This window comes from Enoplosus armatus, chromosome 22 (assembly GCF_043641665.1).
Source record: "Enoplosus armatus isolate fEnoArm2 chromosome 22, fEnoArm2.hap1, whole genome shotgun sequence".
NCBI lineage: Eukaryota > Metazoa > Chordata > Actinopteri > Centrarchiformes > Enoplosidae > Enoplosus > Enoplosus armatus.
In genome coordinates this window covers 2569835-2582397 of record NC_092201.1, presented here as the reverse complement: position 1 = coordinate 2582397, position 12563 = coordinate 2569835, and the positions used below count along the sequence as shown (strand labels likewise).

General features: G+C 45.5%; 1 protein-coding gene across 2 annotated transcripts in view; it reads left to right on the top strand.

Moving 5' to 3' along the window:
- The first annotated feature begins 865 nt into the window (after nt 1-865).
- The window catches only part of celf2 (cugbp, Elav-like family member 2), a 163452-nt gene continuing 151754 nt past the window's right edge, over nt 866-12563 (top strand). For both annotated transcript variants that reach the window (XM_070928808.1, XM_070928809.1), the window contains exon 1: nt 866-946. In XM_070928808.1, coding sequence (XP_070784909.1) covers nt 894-946 — 53 coding nt within the window. In that variant the 5' untranslated portion in view covers nt 866-893. The remainder of the gene's footprint in view (nt 947-12563) is intronic.

Below are 12563 nucleotides of genomic sequence, written 5' to 3'. Positions count from 1 at the left end.
AGAGAGCGAGATAATCTGGAACTTAGCAACTGCAACACACTTCACAGTTCTGTCTGCAGGAGGTCTCAGCTGGAAAACATTCGACATGCCACCGGGAAGCTGCAGCAGCTTCATCAAGTGGTTTCTGATCAGCTTTGGAAAATAAAACGTTAGATTAATTCATTGTGCTTTGGTCTTACTAAGACTGAAGACTAAGACTAAGCCTGCCTTTAGTGGAAACTTAAGTTTAATTGAACCGGTAATCATTCATTGCTTTAATAATGGTTTTACAGAGATAACTGCAGGGAAATCTAAAGAAGTATCTTTTATTCTTGTGATCTGTCTGCTCCTAAAACACTCAAACAGGTCAAATCGCGTGAGAAACATGTCCTCCCCACTAGAAAAAGACAAAAAAATCCGTCCAAAGGAGGATTGAGCCCTAAAAATGAAACAAAACAAGACGACTGAGATGAATACTTTTTGCAGTGGGCACATTCTGTAGCGTGCCAGCGCTGAAAAGGTGTGTAAACTGTATTCCCCCAGGTGGATTTCAAAAAAAGGAAGATGGGTAAATGAGTTTCCTAGGTGGGGTGTACCCTCCTCTACTGTACATCTCTGCATTTCCAGCAGCAGCCTTCCTGTGAAAGAGTTACCGGAGGAAGCTCAGAGACGCGTCTGCAGCGCGCAGGCTTTGTACAGGAGGGGGCGGGGGGAGAGAGAGAGAGAGAGAGAGAGAGAGAGAGAGAGAGAGAGAGCTGTGACAGCGCTCATCACCCACTGAACAACCAGGACGGGTTGCATCCGAGCAATCGCTGCCATTCGCAGACGGAGTTTACAGCCTTTGCGCCGCTTTTTCTTTCGATCTTTTTCTGCCGCACCCCCTCCCTCTCCCGGTGCTGCCCAGCCAGTCGACCATGGTTTCTATAATTTCAGACCTGGACCCTCTGAAAAGCTGGAACGTGTTAAGGTAAGCGCCCGGTCAGTTTCTCCACAGCCTCGCCATTGTACACGGGGTGATAGCAGAGAGGGGACAGACAGAAGTGCGCTGGTGTTTTTGGAGAAAACAAGGGTGGGACGCGGCGCAGCTCGCAGCCTTCAGAGCTCTGGTTCCGGCGCTGCGGTGCGTAATTACGCACGGATTGCGCCATTTGGCTATAATCTGCGCCGAGCACAGCGCTCTTTCCACTTTGTGAGCTCCTCTCCCTCTTCTCCGCTGCGCTGTCATGAGTCTGACGCATGCAAGCTGTTCCGTGTCTGCGTACATCTCATTAACCCCCCCCCCCCCCATGCTGCCCCGCACGGCTTCATCACCACCAGCATCTCCAAACTTCGTCCGTTCCAGCGTAGAAGTAAGAATAACACTCATTTATCACCCTCCCTCACCCCCGCCCCCCCCCCCCCCTCCTCCTTCCACCCATGCTGATTTGGTCCCTCCAAATGTTGACGAGCCTCGCGCACCGCCAGAAAAAGTGTGCCCCTCCAGGAATTTACTCATGGCTGATCGCCCGCAACAGAGCGCTTTTAGAGAACATACAGTTTTATCTCCCGAGCTGCAAAACATGTTTCCAGCGCTGCTCCAGCAACACAGCCAGTGAGTGCTCTGCAGGGGGAGGCGGCTCTGACACACATCTGATTCACTGAGCCCCCCCCCCCCTCCTCCGTGAGGTCAAAGGTGAAACTTTTCTTGCTCACCTTGTCTTGAGTGAGCACTCTCCTTTTTGTCAAACAGCTATTAGACTCATAGGCAGGACAGGAGGCTCTATCCTGGACCTGCAAATCACTATGAATACATTCACTGTCATTAAGCATCTCAGCAGAAAAGCCTATGAATTTAAAAGCTGGATTTTAAAAGGCCTTGTCCGTGAATATTTCAGCCATTTGATAAATAAGTCATTATTCCCTCGACACACTCGGCGGCGGCGGCGGCGGCGGGGACTATCGCAAATTCTATTTTAGAAACGGAGAGAGGAGACAGAACCCTCAAGACCCTCAAATCATTCTTTTAATGCTGCCTCTCCCCTCTTTTATCATTTCTACCCCCCCCACTGCCCTCCATCCCACTATCATTATCCACAAATCCAAAATAGAAAACGAGTGGAGTAATGTAGAGCAGGCATATTTCAGTAAACTGCTGATGGACGAGGGGGGGGGGCTAAATGATGTCATTCCCAAACAGGCAGTGATGACCATCCAGACTGAGAAATAGGACATGCAGCTGACCTGACACACACACACACACACACACACACACTCATAAATAGCCACCGCAGAGACTTTCTCTGTGGACACACGCTCGTCTCCTCCCGGTCTGTTTGCTTTGGCCGCGCAGCCGCCGCGTTAGCTGTAAAGGTCAAAGGTCAAAGGCCAAATGCAAACTTTTGCACCGAAGAGAGTTTCATTGGCGAGAGCAGGCGGAGTCAATCAGTCGTTAGGAAGGAAGGAAGGAAGGAAGCGAGAGAGGGGGGGGGGAAAGGAAGGCTGGAAGGAGACGGAGGATTATTTACTCCCCTCTGTCTCTCGTCTCTTCTTTCTATTAAACCTTTGTTCCTCCAGATTAGAGGCAGCAGCAGCTGTCCCTCTCCAAAGACGGCGCATCTTAATAAAGACCAGCTTACCGCCGGCCCGTCACTCATACTCTCTCGGGGTCACACACACACACACACACACTTTCACCAACTCGCTCGTTTCCTCACACACACACACACACACACATACACACAAATGAGCACTCACGCCCACAAACACACTTCTCAATCATTTATGATAATGAAGCACCTCGGCGGCGTTCTCTGCGTCGTATTCTCCCTAATGAGACTCACCTCCGTCACGCTCACACACACACACACACTCACACACACACTCGGAGACTCATATCATAAACACAGCATTAACAAGAAAGTGTGTGCTGTTGTTGTTGTTGTTGTTGTTGTTGTTGTCGAGCAGTTGAACAAAGGGAAGCGACAGCGAGCACAAACACTTGATTTGGTTAGATGTCGTTTTCTTAATTTTAGCACAACGCAGCTGAAACCTGGATTCTCTGCGTTGTGGTGGAGCGACAGCGACGACCGAGCGACCCAGTGGACTCGGTTTTCCGCTGGTCAAATGTAACAAACCCCCCCCCCCCCCCCAAAAAAAAAAATAGGTTTGCATCATTAACTTTAAAACAAGCTGCAGATGAAAGATGAGACCTCGCTGCTGTAACACAATTAGGCAACATGATATGCATATTAGCACAATTAGCTGATTAATGCAGCCCTGTGGAATCTGATTTACTTTAAACACAATAAGGAGTTAATGCAAGTGACAAATGTGTGTGCATGCATGTGTTAAAGCAAGCGGGGTGTGTCTTTTCTTCTGCCTCCACTGCTATCTTATATATTGTCTCCACACACACACACACACACACACACACACACACAAACACACACTCATGTTCCAGAGGCAGCGCAGTGGATGGATGTTAGAAATCTGTCCGTGCCTCTCACAGTGCACGCCACATATCTGAAGTGCAGTTCAGTTATTCCATAATGAGAAACAGCATGCATATTAATTCCATCTGATTACATCCAGCTACCACACACACACACACACACACACACACACGGCAAAGACAAGGTGTGTTCTGTATTCAATTATGGAGGGGAGAGAGGAGAGCTCAGGTTTTTATTCTTTCACCGTCTGGTTAAATCATTGCTGGATATTCAGAAACAGCTGAGATTAAAAGTGTGTTTTCGAAGAGAAACACGGCCAAACTCGAGGTTTAGTCGAAGATCAAGCGCATATTTTTTTAGGGCTAATGTGAAAATGAGTCCTTCTGTACGAGCTGAAATGTTTAAAAAAAAAAAGAAAAAAAAGTCCACCACCATCGTCCCTTCGCTGCTCCGCTTTCCCTCCTCGATCTTTTCGAGGTCCGCTTTCTCCGTCCAGTCATCTGGATCCTTTCGCTTACGCAGGTGTGGCGTCCCGCAGCTCGAGTGCCCTCCGAGCGAGGCGGGAGGGAAAAGGAAAGGGAAGAGTGAGGAGGTTGACAGCAAAAGGGGGCTTGACCTTTGACCCCGCAGTGTTGGTTTTAATTAATCCACTTAAAGAGTTGGTCCGCTTGCATTATGTGTCGCTTTATATCCCGCCGGACCGGGAGGAGAGGCACAAATCCATCTGCCTAATTACCAAGACCACTGTTTGAATCTTTAAATCCCCTCTGATAGTGTGTGTGTGTGTGTGTGTGTGAGTGCGGAGAGCGAGTGTGTGTGGTGCTTTATCTATAAGCCAGACCTTTCTCTCCATTCAGGATTATACTGGTTTTGACTAAAGGGTTAGAGTGAAAACATTTCGTAAAGGCAGTTAATGATTTTCAGCGTGAAGCAGCCGATAGTCAGCGTTTTATCTTTACATTCCAGCATTTTCGTGCTTAGAAAATGCCACATTTTAAGTGGTTTTCCCAGAATTTCCTGATTGTCTGTTTGGAGGAGGCTCAGCGTGTTCGACTGTCACGGGCGACTGAAGCCTTTATGTAAAATGTGGCAGCTGTGATGTATCAGGAGAGTCAAAAACAGCGAATGTTTGATTTTAAAATCAAAATCTTGATAAAAACTTGATGAATCCCTCTAACTTTGGAAAAAGCCCCCCCCCCTTCCTTTCCATATTTCCATCAATGTGTTTTCAGTGTCGAAATGAGGTTTATTTGTTTTTTTTGTGATACTTTTTCCACAGTCTCTGCCCCCCCCCCCCCGCTCTGATTTGCTCCCTGGTGTTTGCAACTGAATTTGACGCATGTGAATGATGACGCTGTTTCAGTCACGTGACGTCCTAACGAGCTATTTCCAGGGTTTATTCTGGGTTCACAGGAAACACCTTAGAAGGTTGATCCGTGTGTGGCGGTGGTTCATTTACAGAATAAAGTTTAGTCACCTTTGGGCTGTGAAATCCACAGTCTGATATATTAACAAAAAAAATCGAAGCAATGTTCAAACTGGAGCTTGTTTTTCAACCACCACATCACTTAAATGCTGTGATACAGGAATGAAGCAGAGTGACAAGTTGAAATAAAGTGATGGCAGCGAGAAGAGGTGGTGGTGGTGGGGGGGGGGGGGGGGGTCCGGGTGCCACGGGGCGGACAAAAAATTCACTCTCTGCTTCCCACAGCTGTCAATCAAAGCTTTGTAGCGGCAGAGAACAATACGGCATTCAGCATCCGAGTGACGGAGGCGGACGGGGCGGGCAGAAGGAGAACGAGGGGGAGGGCTGAATTCCTCCGAACCCCCTGGAATCAGCGAGGGATAATTACATAGCTGAGGCGAGAGAGCGTCACGAAACACAAAAGAGACGGAGGGAAGATGACAGAGAGGGAAGGGGACTGGAAAAGCTACAGAGGAGCAGGAAAGACTAGAAATTACAGGAGAGAGGAGGAAGTGTAGCCAGGTGTGTGTGTGTGTGTGTGTGTGTGTGTGTGTGTGTGTGTGTGTTCGGCAGGCTGTGTTTTATTAAAAGTTGGATATTGTTCAGTCAATGCCACCTCTGATATGATAGTTATTATAGGGTTATTAATATGGGATTTACAGCGGTGGACAGTTACGAAGTACATGAACTCCAGTGCTGTCCTTGAGTACATTTTCGAGGTACTTGTACTGCACTACTTTTCATAGGTAGATGTAGTAGTTTTTCCTCCACTACATGACATAACAGGTGCAGTTACTTGTCATCATTTTTACAGATTAAACTACCCTTCCATTATTAGTAGATCTGCCAAATAATCTGTGTTAAACAAATAATCATTAGGGCCATAATATCTTATCTTGCGTAACGTTACAAGATTCCAGAGTTCAGAGGAAACGTTTTGCAGGTGTGAACTCAAAGTTTACCTTCATATAAGACGAAGAAAAGCAGGAAATCCTTCCAGCTTTTGCATTTAGCCACAGTCGCTATAAATCCGGTGTTTGCTATGTGGAAAAGCACCTCTGCTCTTTTCCCTCAATGTTTTATTTCATCAAAAATAATTCACTTTTTATGTAGTTAGTATAGGGGGGGGGCATTATTTTCTGCCTGCGATGGAAAACACTGAACTAAACTCTGTAATCTGACTGCAGTCATGCTGCATGTTGAGTACTTTTACTTTTGATACTCAAGTTACATTTTGTGCGCAGGACTTCTGCCTGTGTTGTATCACAGTTTCACCGGAGTAAAGGAGGTGAATTCCTCTCAACAGCTGAGGAATGAAAATGGACGTATTTTAAAATATGTATCAAAATGTCATAATGTAGTTTCTGTGTCTCCTCCTGCCATGAAAGTCAAACTCTGGGTATTGTTCTGCCTTTGCAAGTATATTTCAGTCGCAGTGCTGCAAATGTTCAGCCTTTCAAACAGGTTACTGTGTGTGTGTGCGTGTGTGTGTGTGTGTTCCTCTCCTATCTTCTGCATTTGTTGCCAAATTCAGCGTTCATGTCGCCTGATTTCTTCCAAAAGTAAGATTACCTACCTCAGGCTTGCAGATCACACACACACACACGCAGAGGACACCGTCTGTCTCTTTAATGTTATTTTTGACTAAAACAAGTGTTGTTGCCTGTCATGGCAGATGCAGGAGCTGTTTTTTTTTTTCCCAAACAAAGATCAGCTTAGTCAACAGCAGCCGCAGGGATTTAAAAACACAACTGTACCACACACACACACACACACCTCGCATGACGACCTGCGCGCGTGTGTGTGTGTGTGTGTGTGTGTGTGTGTGCATGCAGACAGTACATAGTCAGTGAGAATGAGGTGCATCAACTGTCTTTCTTTCTGCTTGCTTGTCCTTTTTTTTTCCTCCTTGTGTTTTTCTCTGTCTGCCTTCTGTCTGTGTTTTTGTCCTTTTTCTCTTTTCTCTCTGTTTGAGAAGCCAATTTGCTTTTATTTCAACTTAAACTGCTCAGTGCAGCCCATACATTAGCCTCTGCACACACACATGCATCTAACACACACACACACACACACACACACACACACACACACACTTAACACCATTGGCCCAAAGTGACAAATCTGTTTAATAATGCACCACCTGAAGCACGGCACTCTATCTCTATCTCTCTCTCTCACCAACCCACTCGCTCTCTCCTCACACACACACACACACACACACACACACACACACACACACACACTAATCATTCCCTCTGGCTGTATTTTAGTGCTGTACTTTGTTACAGTCTTATTCTCACGGCGACCCGGCCCATAAAGAAGCTTTATACCTGTGTGTGTGTGTGTGTGTGTGTGTGTTTCCCCCGGTGACACACCACCACCTTTGTGCCGTATGGCTTGAGAGACACAGGAAGTCGACTCTCTCCTCCACCTCCTCTCTGTTCATCCCTTCTTTTTTTCTCTCTTTTAAATTCCTCCTTCACCTCTGAATCATTATCCACGGCAGATTTCCTCCGCTCTCTTCCAACACTTCGGATGCCCCCCCCCCATTTTTCCCACTCACAGTGATCCTCTACAAGCATGTAACCGGAGAGAGGAAGATGATGATGGAGAGAAAGAGAAAAGGGGTGGGGGGGGTGAGAGGGAAAAATAGATCTTGTCTGAATAAATAAACAGCTTTCGCTTGCAACCGAAACGGAAAGCTTAGCGGAGTAAAGGAGGGGGGTGAAGAGGAGGAGGGAGGGAGGATGGGAGGAATAGAAGAGGAGGAGGAGGGATGAGGGGGTGAGAGTCAGTGAAGAAAAAATAACATTGGCACTCTGCCCGGTGAAAATAAGAAAAAAAAGGGAATTAAATCTCTTTGTGTGTGACTGATGGGTGCTCAAAGTGAAGCCAAAAGGAAAAAAAAAAAAAAAAAAAAGCAGGCAACGCATGACCAGAGGCCAAATGAAAAAAAACTGACCAATCAGAGTGAGTGTTTGGTTTTACAAGGATCACTTCAACAGGTCAGACTGAAGCTGTGCAGAACCACAGGCCATCTGTAAAAGGAAATCATTATTCTTCATGGAGATGGATATGTTCTCCATGTATTGATTTTATTTCACAAAAAGAACCAAAGACGTCGGCTCAATTTTAAAAAGTAAGGTGCGGTTTGATTATACTGTACACGTATGCATTACTGTTAATACCATCTTTGGTTTCAATGGGGGGATTTTATTGTTCCACGGTCTAAAATATAGCTTTTTCTGGGTGAAGTTTGGCATGAAAATGGTCAAATTTAAAACATGCTGAATGGCGGTACGAAATATCAACTGTCAGCACCTTCATTTCAGAAAGTATCCCGACGAGCTTTCAGAAACCTGCATCGGTCACACTGCAGAGAGGGAAAAATATAGAGGATGAGAGGGAGAGCTAATGAATTATGGGTGGCCTGTGAATAGAGAGTGAAAGAGAGTGAGGTCTGTGCTCCGTCGCTCTCTTCCTCCTCCTGGGTTATGGAAGTGTCACGCTGTGAGTGTTGCCATGCAGATGGTGACCCTGGAGTGTTGCAAACGGGAAGGGGGGGGTGGTGCTGAGCAAGCTCAAGAGAATAAGAGAAGAGAGACGGAGCAATGCTTTTTATTTTTGAAAAACAGGAAGTGAAGCTGACTGACTGCAGAGGGCTCACAGTCATGATCACTGTCAACTGGATACAACCAGGCTGCTACTAATAACTGACAAATTTAGACGCTGTCTGGATCTTCTGTTTGAGAGCTTTTGGAGTCCGTCAGTTAAACCCAGGCAGGTTTAGTGAGGAGGGTTGGGATCAGAGGTCAGGGGTTGTATGACATCAACAGATACTGGCACCGGCAAGAGCAGGAATAACACAACTCTCACACTGAGTGTATGCCACGTGGGAGATCACACACACACACACACACACTGCCATAGTGTGGAAAAGGGAACAGCGCTGCAGGGTGGGGTCCAGATAGCGGGAATACTGTATGATGTAATGAAGCTCAACCAGAGCCGATTCGCTCCAGACTCTGAGTCGTTACATCTGTGTGAAAGGAAGGAAAACCCCCCTTTCACAACCAGCAATGAACATTAGCACAATTTTATTTTTATAACAAATTCAAATAGATCTGGTGCATGTCATTCCCTCTCTCTCTCTCTCTCTCTCTTTCCCGCCTTTCCTGTCTCTCTTCAGCTGTCACTATCTAATAAAGGCAATAATGCCACGAAAAATATCTTTAAAAAAACAAACAAAAAAATGCAGGGTGTTATGCAAATCTGGATCCTTTTCTTCAGTTCGATCATTCATTTCAACAAACTCTGCTGCCGCTCAGTGACTCAGCTGTTACTTCACCGTGCACTTCAACATCGGAGATTTTAAGCTTTCAAAACTGTTTCAAGAAACGCAGTCATCAGAAGACGTTCTCAGCCAAAAAAGGAAGTGGCAGAGCAGTATTCATATTTCAACATGTTGCATCGTGACACATTTCTGTTGGATCTGCGCTCTGATTGGTTGTCCTCCAGGCATGTGACTTTGTTGTTTATAGCAGTTGAGCGTCCGCATTTCAACTTGTCTCTGAGATAAACTCATTGATTAGTCAATGCACTTTGCTAGAATAGAACTTTTACCTCAGTTCATTGATTTTATACAGGGGGTGGACAAAATAATAGAAACAGAGCTGAACCAACATCTCTTTGACAATATCAACAAAAGATTTGCTAACCCTTATGTTAGATGTTTTAGTTTTGTCCACCCAGTGCACTCTTAAGTACAGTCGATTTGTCCAGAATGACTTCACTGCATCAAAGTTTTAAAGCGGCCAAGTATTGAGAAGTGAGTTGTCTTACTTTCTGCCCAACCTGGCTGAATTTGGCTCGTGAAAACCAAAGAATTGGATAAAGATGGAAATGTCAAGAGGGGGGAAAGTAGTGAAGAGCAGGAGAGACACGGGAGGAGACGGATGGTGTTACTGCAGCTGCAGAGACAGTGTGTGTTTTATAGGAGTGGACTGTTGCTTAATGTTGTGCTTACAGTCAGATGACTAAAGAAAGAGCCCCGGAGCCATTATGGTCATTACGGTCTCATACTGTGTGTGTGTGTGTGTGTGTGTGTGTGTGTGTGTGTGTGTGTGTGTGTGTGTGTGTGAAGTGGGAAGCAGAAACCTCAGTTTATCCTGTAGAGTTTAGTGTCAGATATGTTGAGGATATTCATAAACACATTTAATGACACACACACGCGTAAACATTTTTTTTGTCACTTGTAAGGACATTGACATTCCCTGGAGACTTGCCCATACTTTAACCATGACCACTCTAACCTTATTCCTAACCAATACAAACATCTTAGCTCTATAGTTAAAGGCTTGACCTTATGGGGACCTGCTTCGTGTCCCCGAATGGATGCAAGTCCCCAAAATGTGTGCAGCACAGATATATGTCCCCACAATGTGATTAATGCAATTTATGTCCCCACAATGTGATTAATACAACACACACACTCAGCGGGAGCTGCAAATCCTGCCCTTGCAGGCCTGAGTGTATTTCTAGCTTTCTTTCTTGGAACCTTGCTTATTTCTTTTTCCTTTCCTTTCTTTTCTTTTCTTTTCTCTCAGGACCGTGTTACCACTGTTTTAAACAAAGCATCTTCGGATCTTTTGTGTGCCTCTCTTTGACATAATCCTGGTGTCTGTTGCCGTGGTTACGCGGTCTTAATGTGCCATTGATGTGACTGTATGTATTAAAAGCATCGCTGACTCCCGGCAAAAAACTTTAAATGTGTTTCTCTGTCTGTCTCTCGACTCTGCGGCTGGCGTGTTTTCTTTGTGTCAGACAGAGAACACAAGTGCACTTGTCTGTGCCACTTTCTTATTGATAGGATTTCACTGATAGCCGGTTATTTTTGGATTGCAACTGATACTAGCTGATGTCTTCTGCTATTATTCACTATCTGTAAAGTTAAACTCGACTATTTTTCATGCTCTGAAAGTCACAAAATGCATGTTTTAAAACCAGCAGAAATGATACAACAAGTGTACTTGTGTGTTGTCTGGTCTGGAAATGTAGAATTACAATCAAATTAGGGCTTCTGACACACAAGCAGTCTAGTATTAATTAAATTGGCATTGAATGTGTAATCAAATCAGATTTATGGCTGTAATGCTGGTGTTTGTACCGCGCGTTATTATTGCAGTCTGCGTCGTATCTTGTGGCCGTACACACCGAATGTGCAGGCAATGAGCTCCACCACAGCAACATTATGACAACATTTCATCTCATCCCCTCGACGCCGTTCTTTGGAAGATGACGGTAATTTGGACGTGGTGTTTCCAGGCCTTGGGTTCTCTCTCCTCGCTTGCTGGCGGTCCCTGGTGCACTGCAACATTAAAGCGAGACTGGAGCGTGAACGTATGGCTGGCTATTAAATGGCAATCACACACAGAAGAGCTCTTTTATAGACGAACACATTTCTGCTTAATAGCTCTCGGAGCAAAGTCGTCCAAATATGACATTTCAAATGAAAGCCCTCAGAACGCCAGCGCTTATTAAAATCTTTGCTGAAATCTTTCAATTTGTCAGTTTTTACGTGATGTGGGTCAGAATGAAATCTGGATTGCAACCTGAAATTCTCAGCTTAGTTATTTGATCATGCTTTTCAGATCTCATGAGTTGTATTGAGCATCAGGGGTGTCTGGCTTCATCTAATAGTGTCACGCACAGTTAACTCGCCGTACATCACCACGGCTGATGTTCCAGGCCGCTCGCGGCACCGTGTTAGCCCGTCGGCAGCACTGCAATCTGGGGAACCTTGTGAGCCTTCCCTGCTCTGTGTCCGGAGATTACTGGCACCTCTCGCCCCCTAACGGCTGCTTGAGGGCAGAGTTAATGTCATCAGTGGGCCCTCCTCTCACCCCTGGGAGTCCCGCTCCACCCTGCCACATTAATTTCAAGTGCTACTCATGTCCTTGGCCCCCTTACTTTCCATCTCTCCGCCCCCTCCCTCCTTCCATCATCACCTTGGTGCGCCCAGCCCTATCTCTGCGCTCTCCTGGCTCATTTTGAGCTGTAATTGGACAGGAGTCCCGAGGGATGGTCGTCAGCACGCCCCAGTGCCCCGCGTCCCATCTCCAGAGTGGAAACGCGCCCGGCCATGGTCGATAAGCAGCGCTCCCGCTCAGTCCAACATTCCCTACTCTGCTAACTTTCAATGCGCAGAATGACTGGGCTTAGCTTTAAAACAAGTGCTCTCTAAATGCCCAAAAATAGGCACGCAGCAAGCTATGAACGTCTAACCTCCCCTTTTTGTGTCAGGAACCTCCATTCAAAAACACTCCAAAGGCATCTCTGTCATGTCAAATCATTTCCGTCTTTAGAATCCGAAAAATTATTTCCTTAAAACGTGCAGTGACTAGTGTTATTCCGTCTTTTTCCAGTTGCTTCAGTGCAACCAAGAAAATTAAACTTGATGTTGTAAAATACTTGAAACAGGTTGAAATAAGACTTCAACTGCAGACTAAAATAATAATGTTTGATTAGGATAATGTCTTGTCAACTGAATAACAGAAGAAGGCACCACTCAGTAGTTTATAAGTTTATGGTTAATAAATATCCAGCTAAAAAGATATATGGATAAACACCAGCCTAAAGGACTTAATTACAACCTGGCAACCAAAAGGTAAATAAAGCAATCACAGACC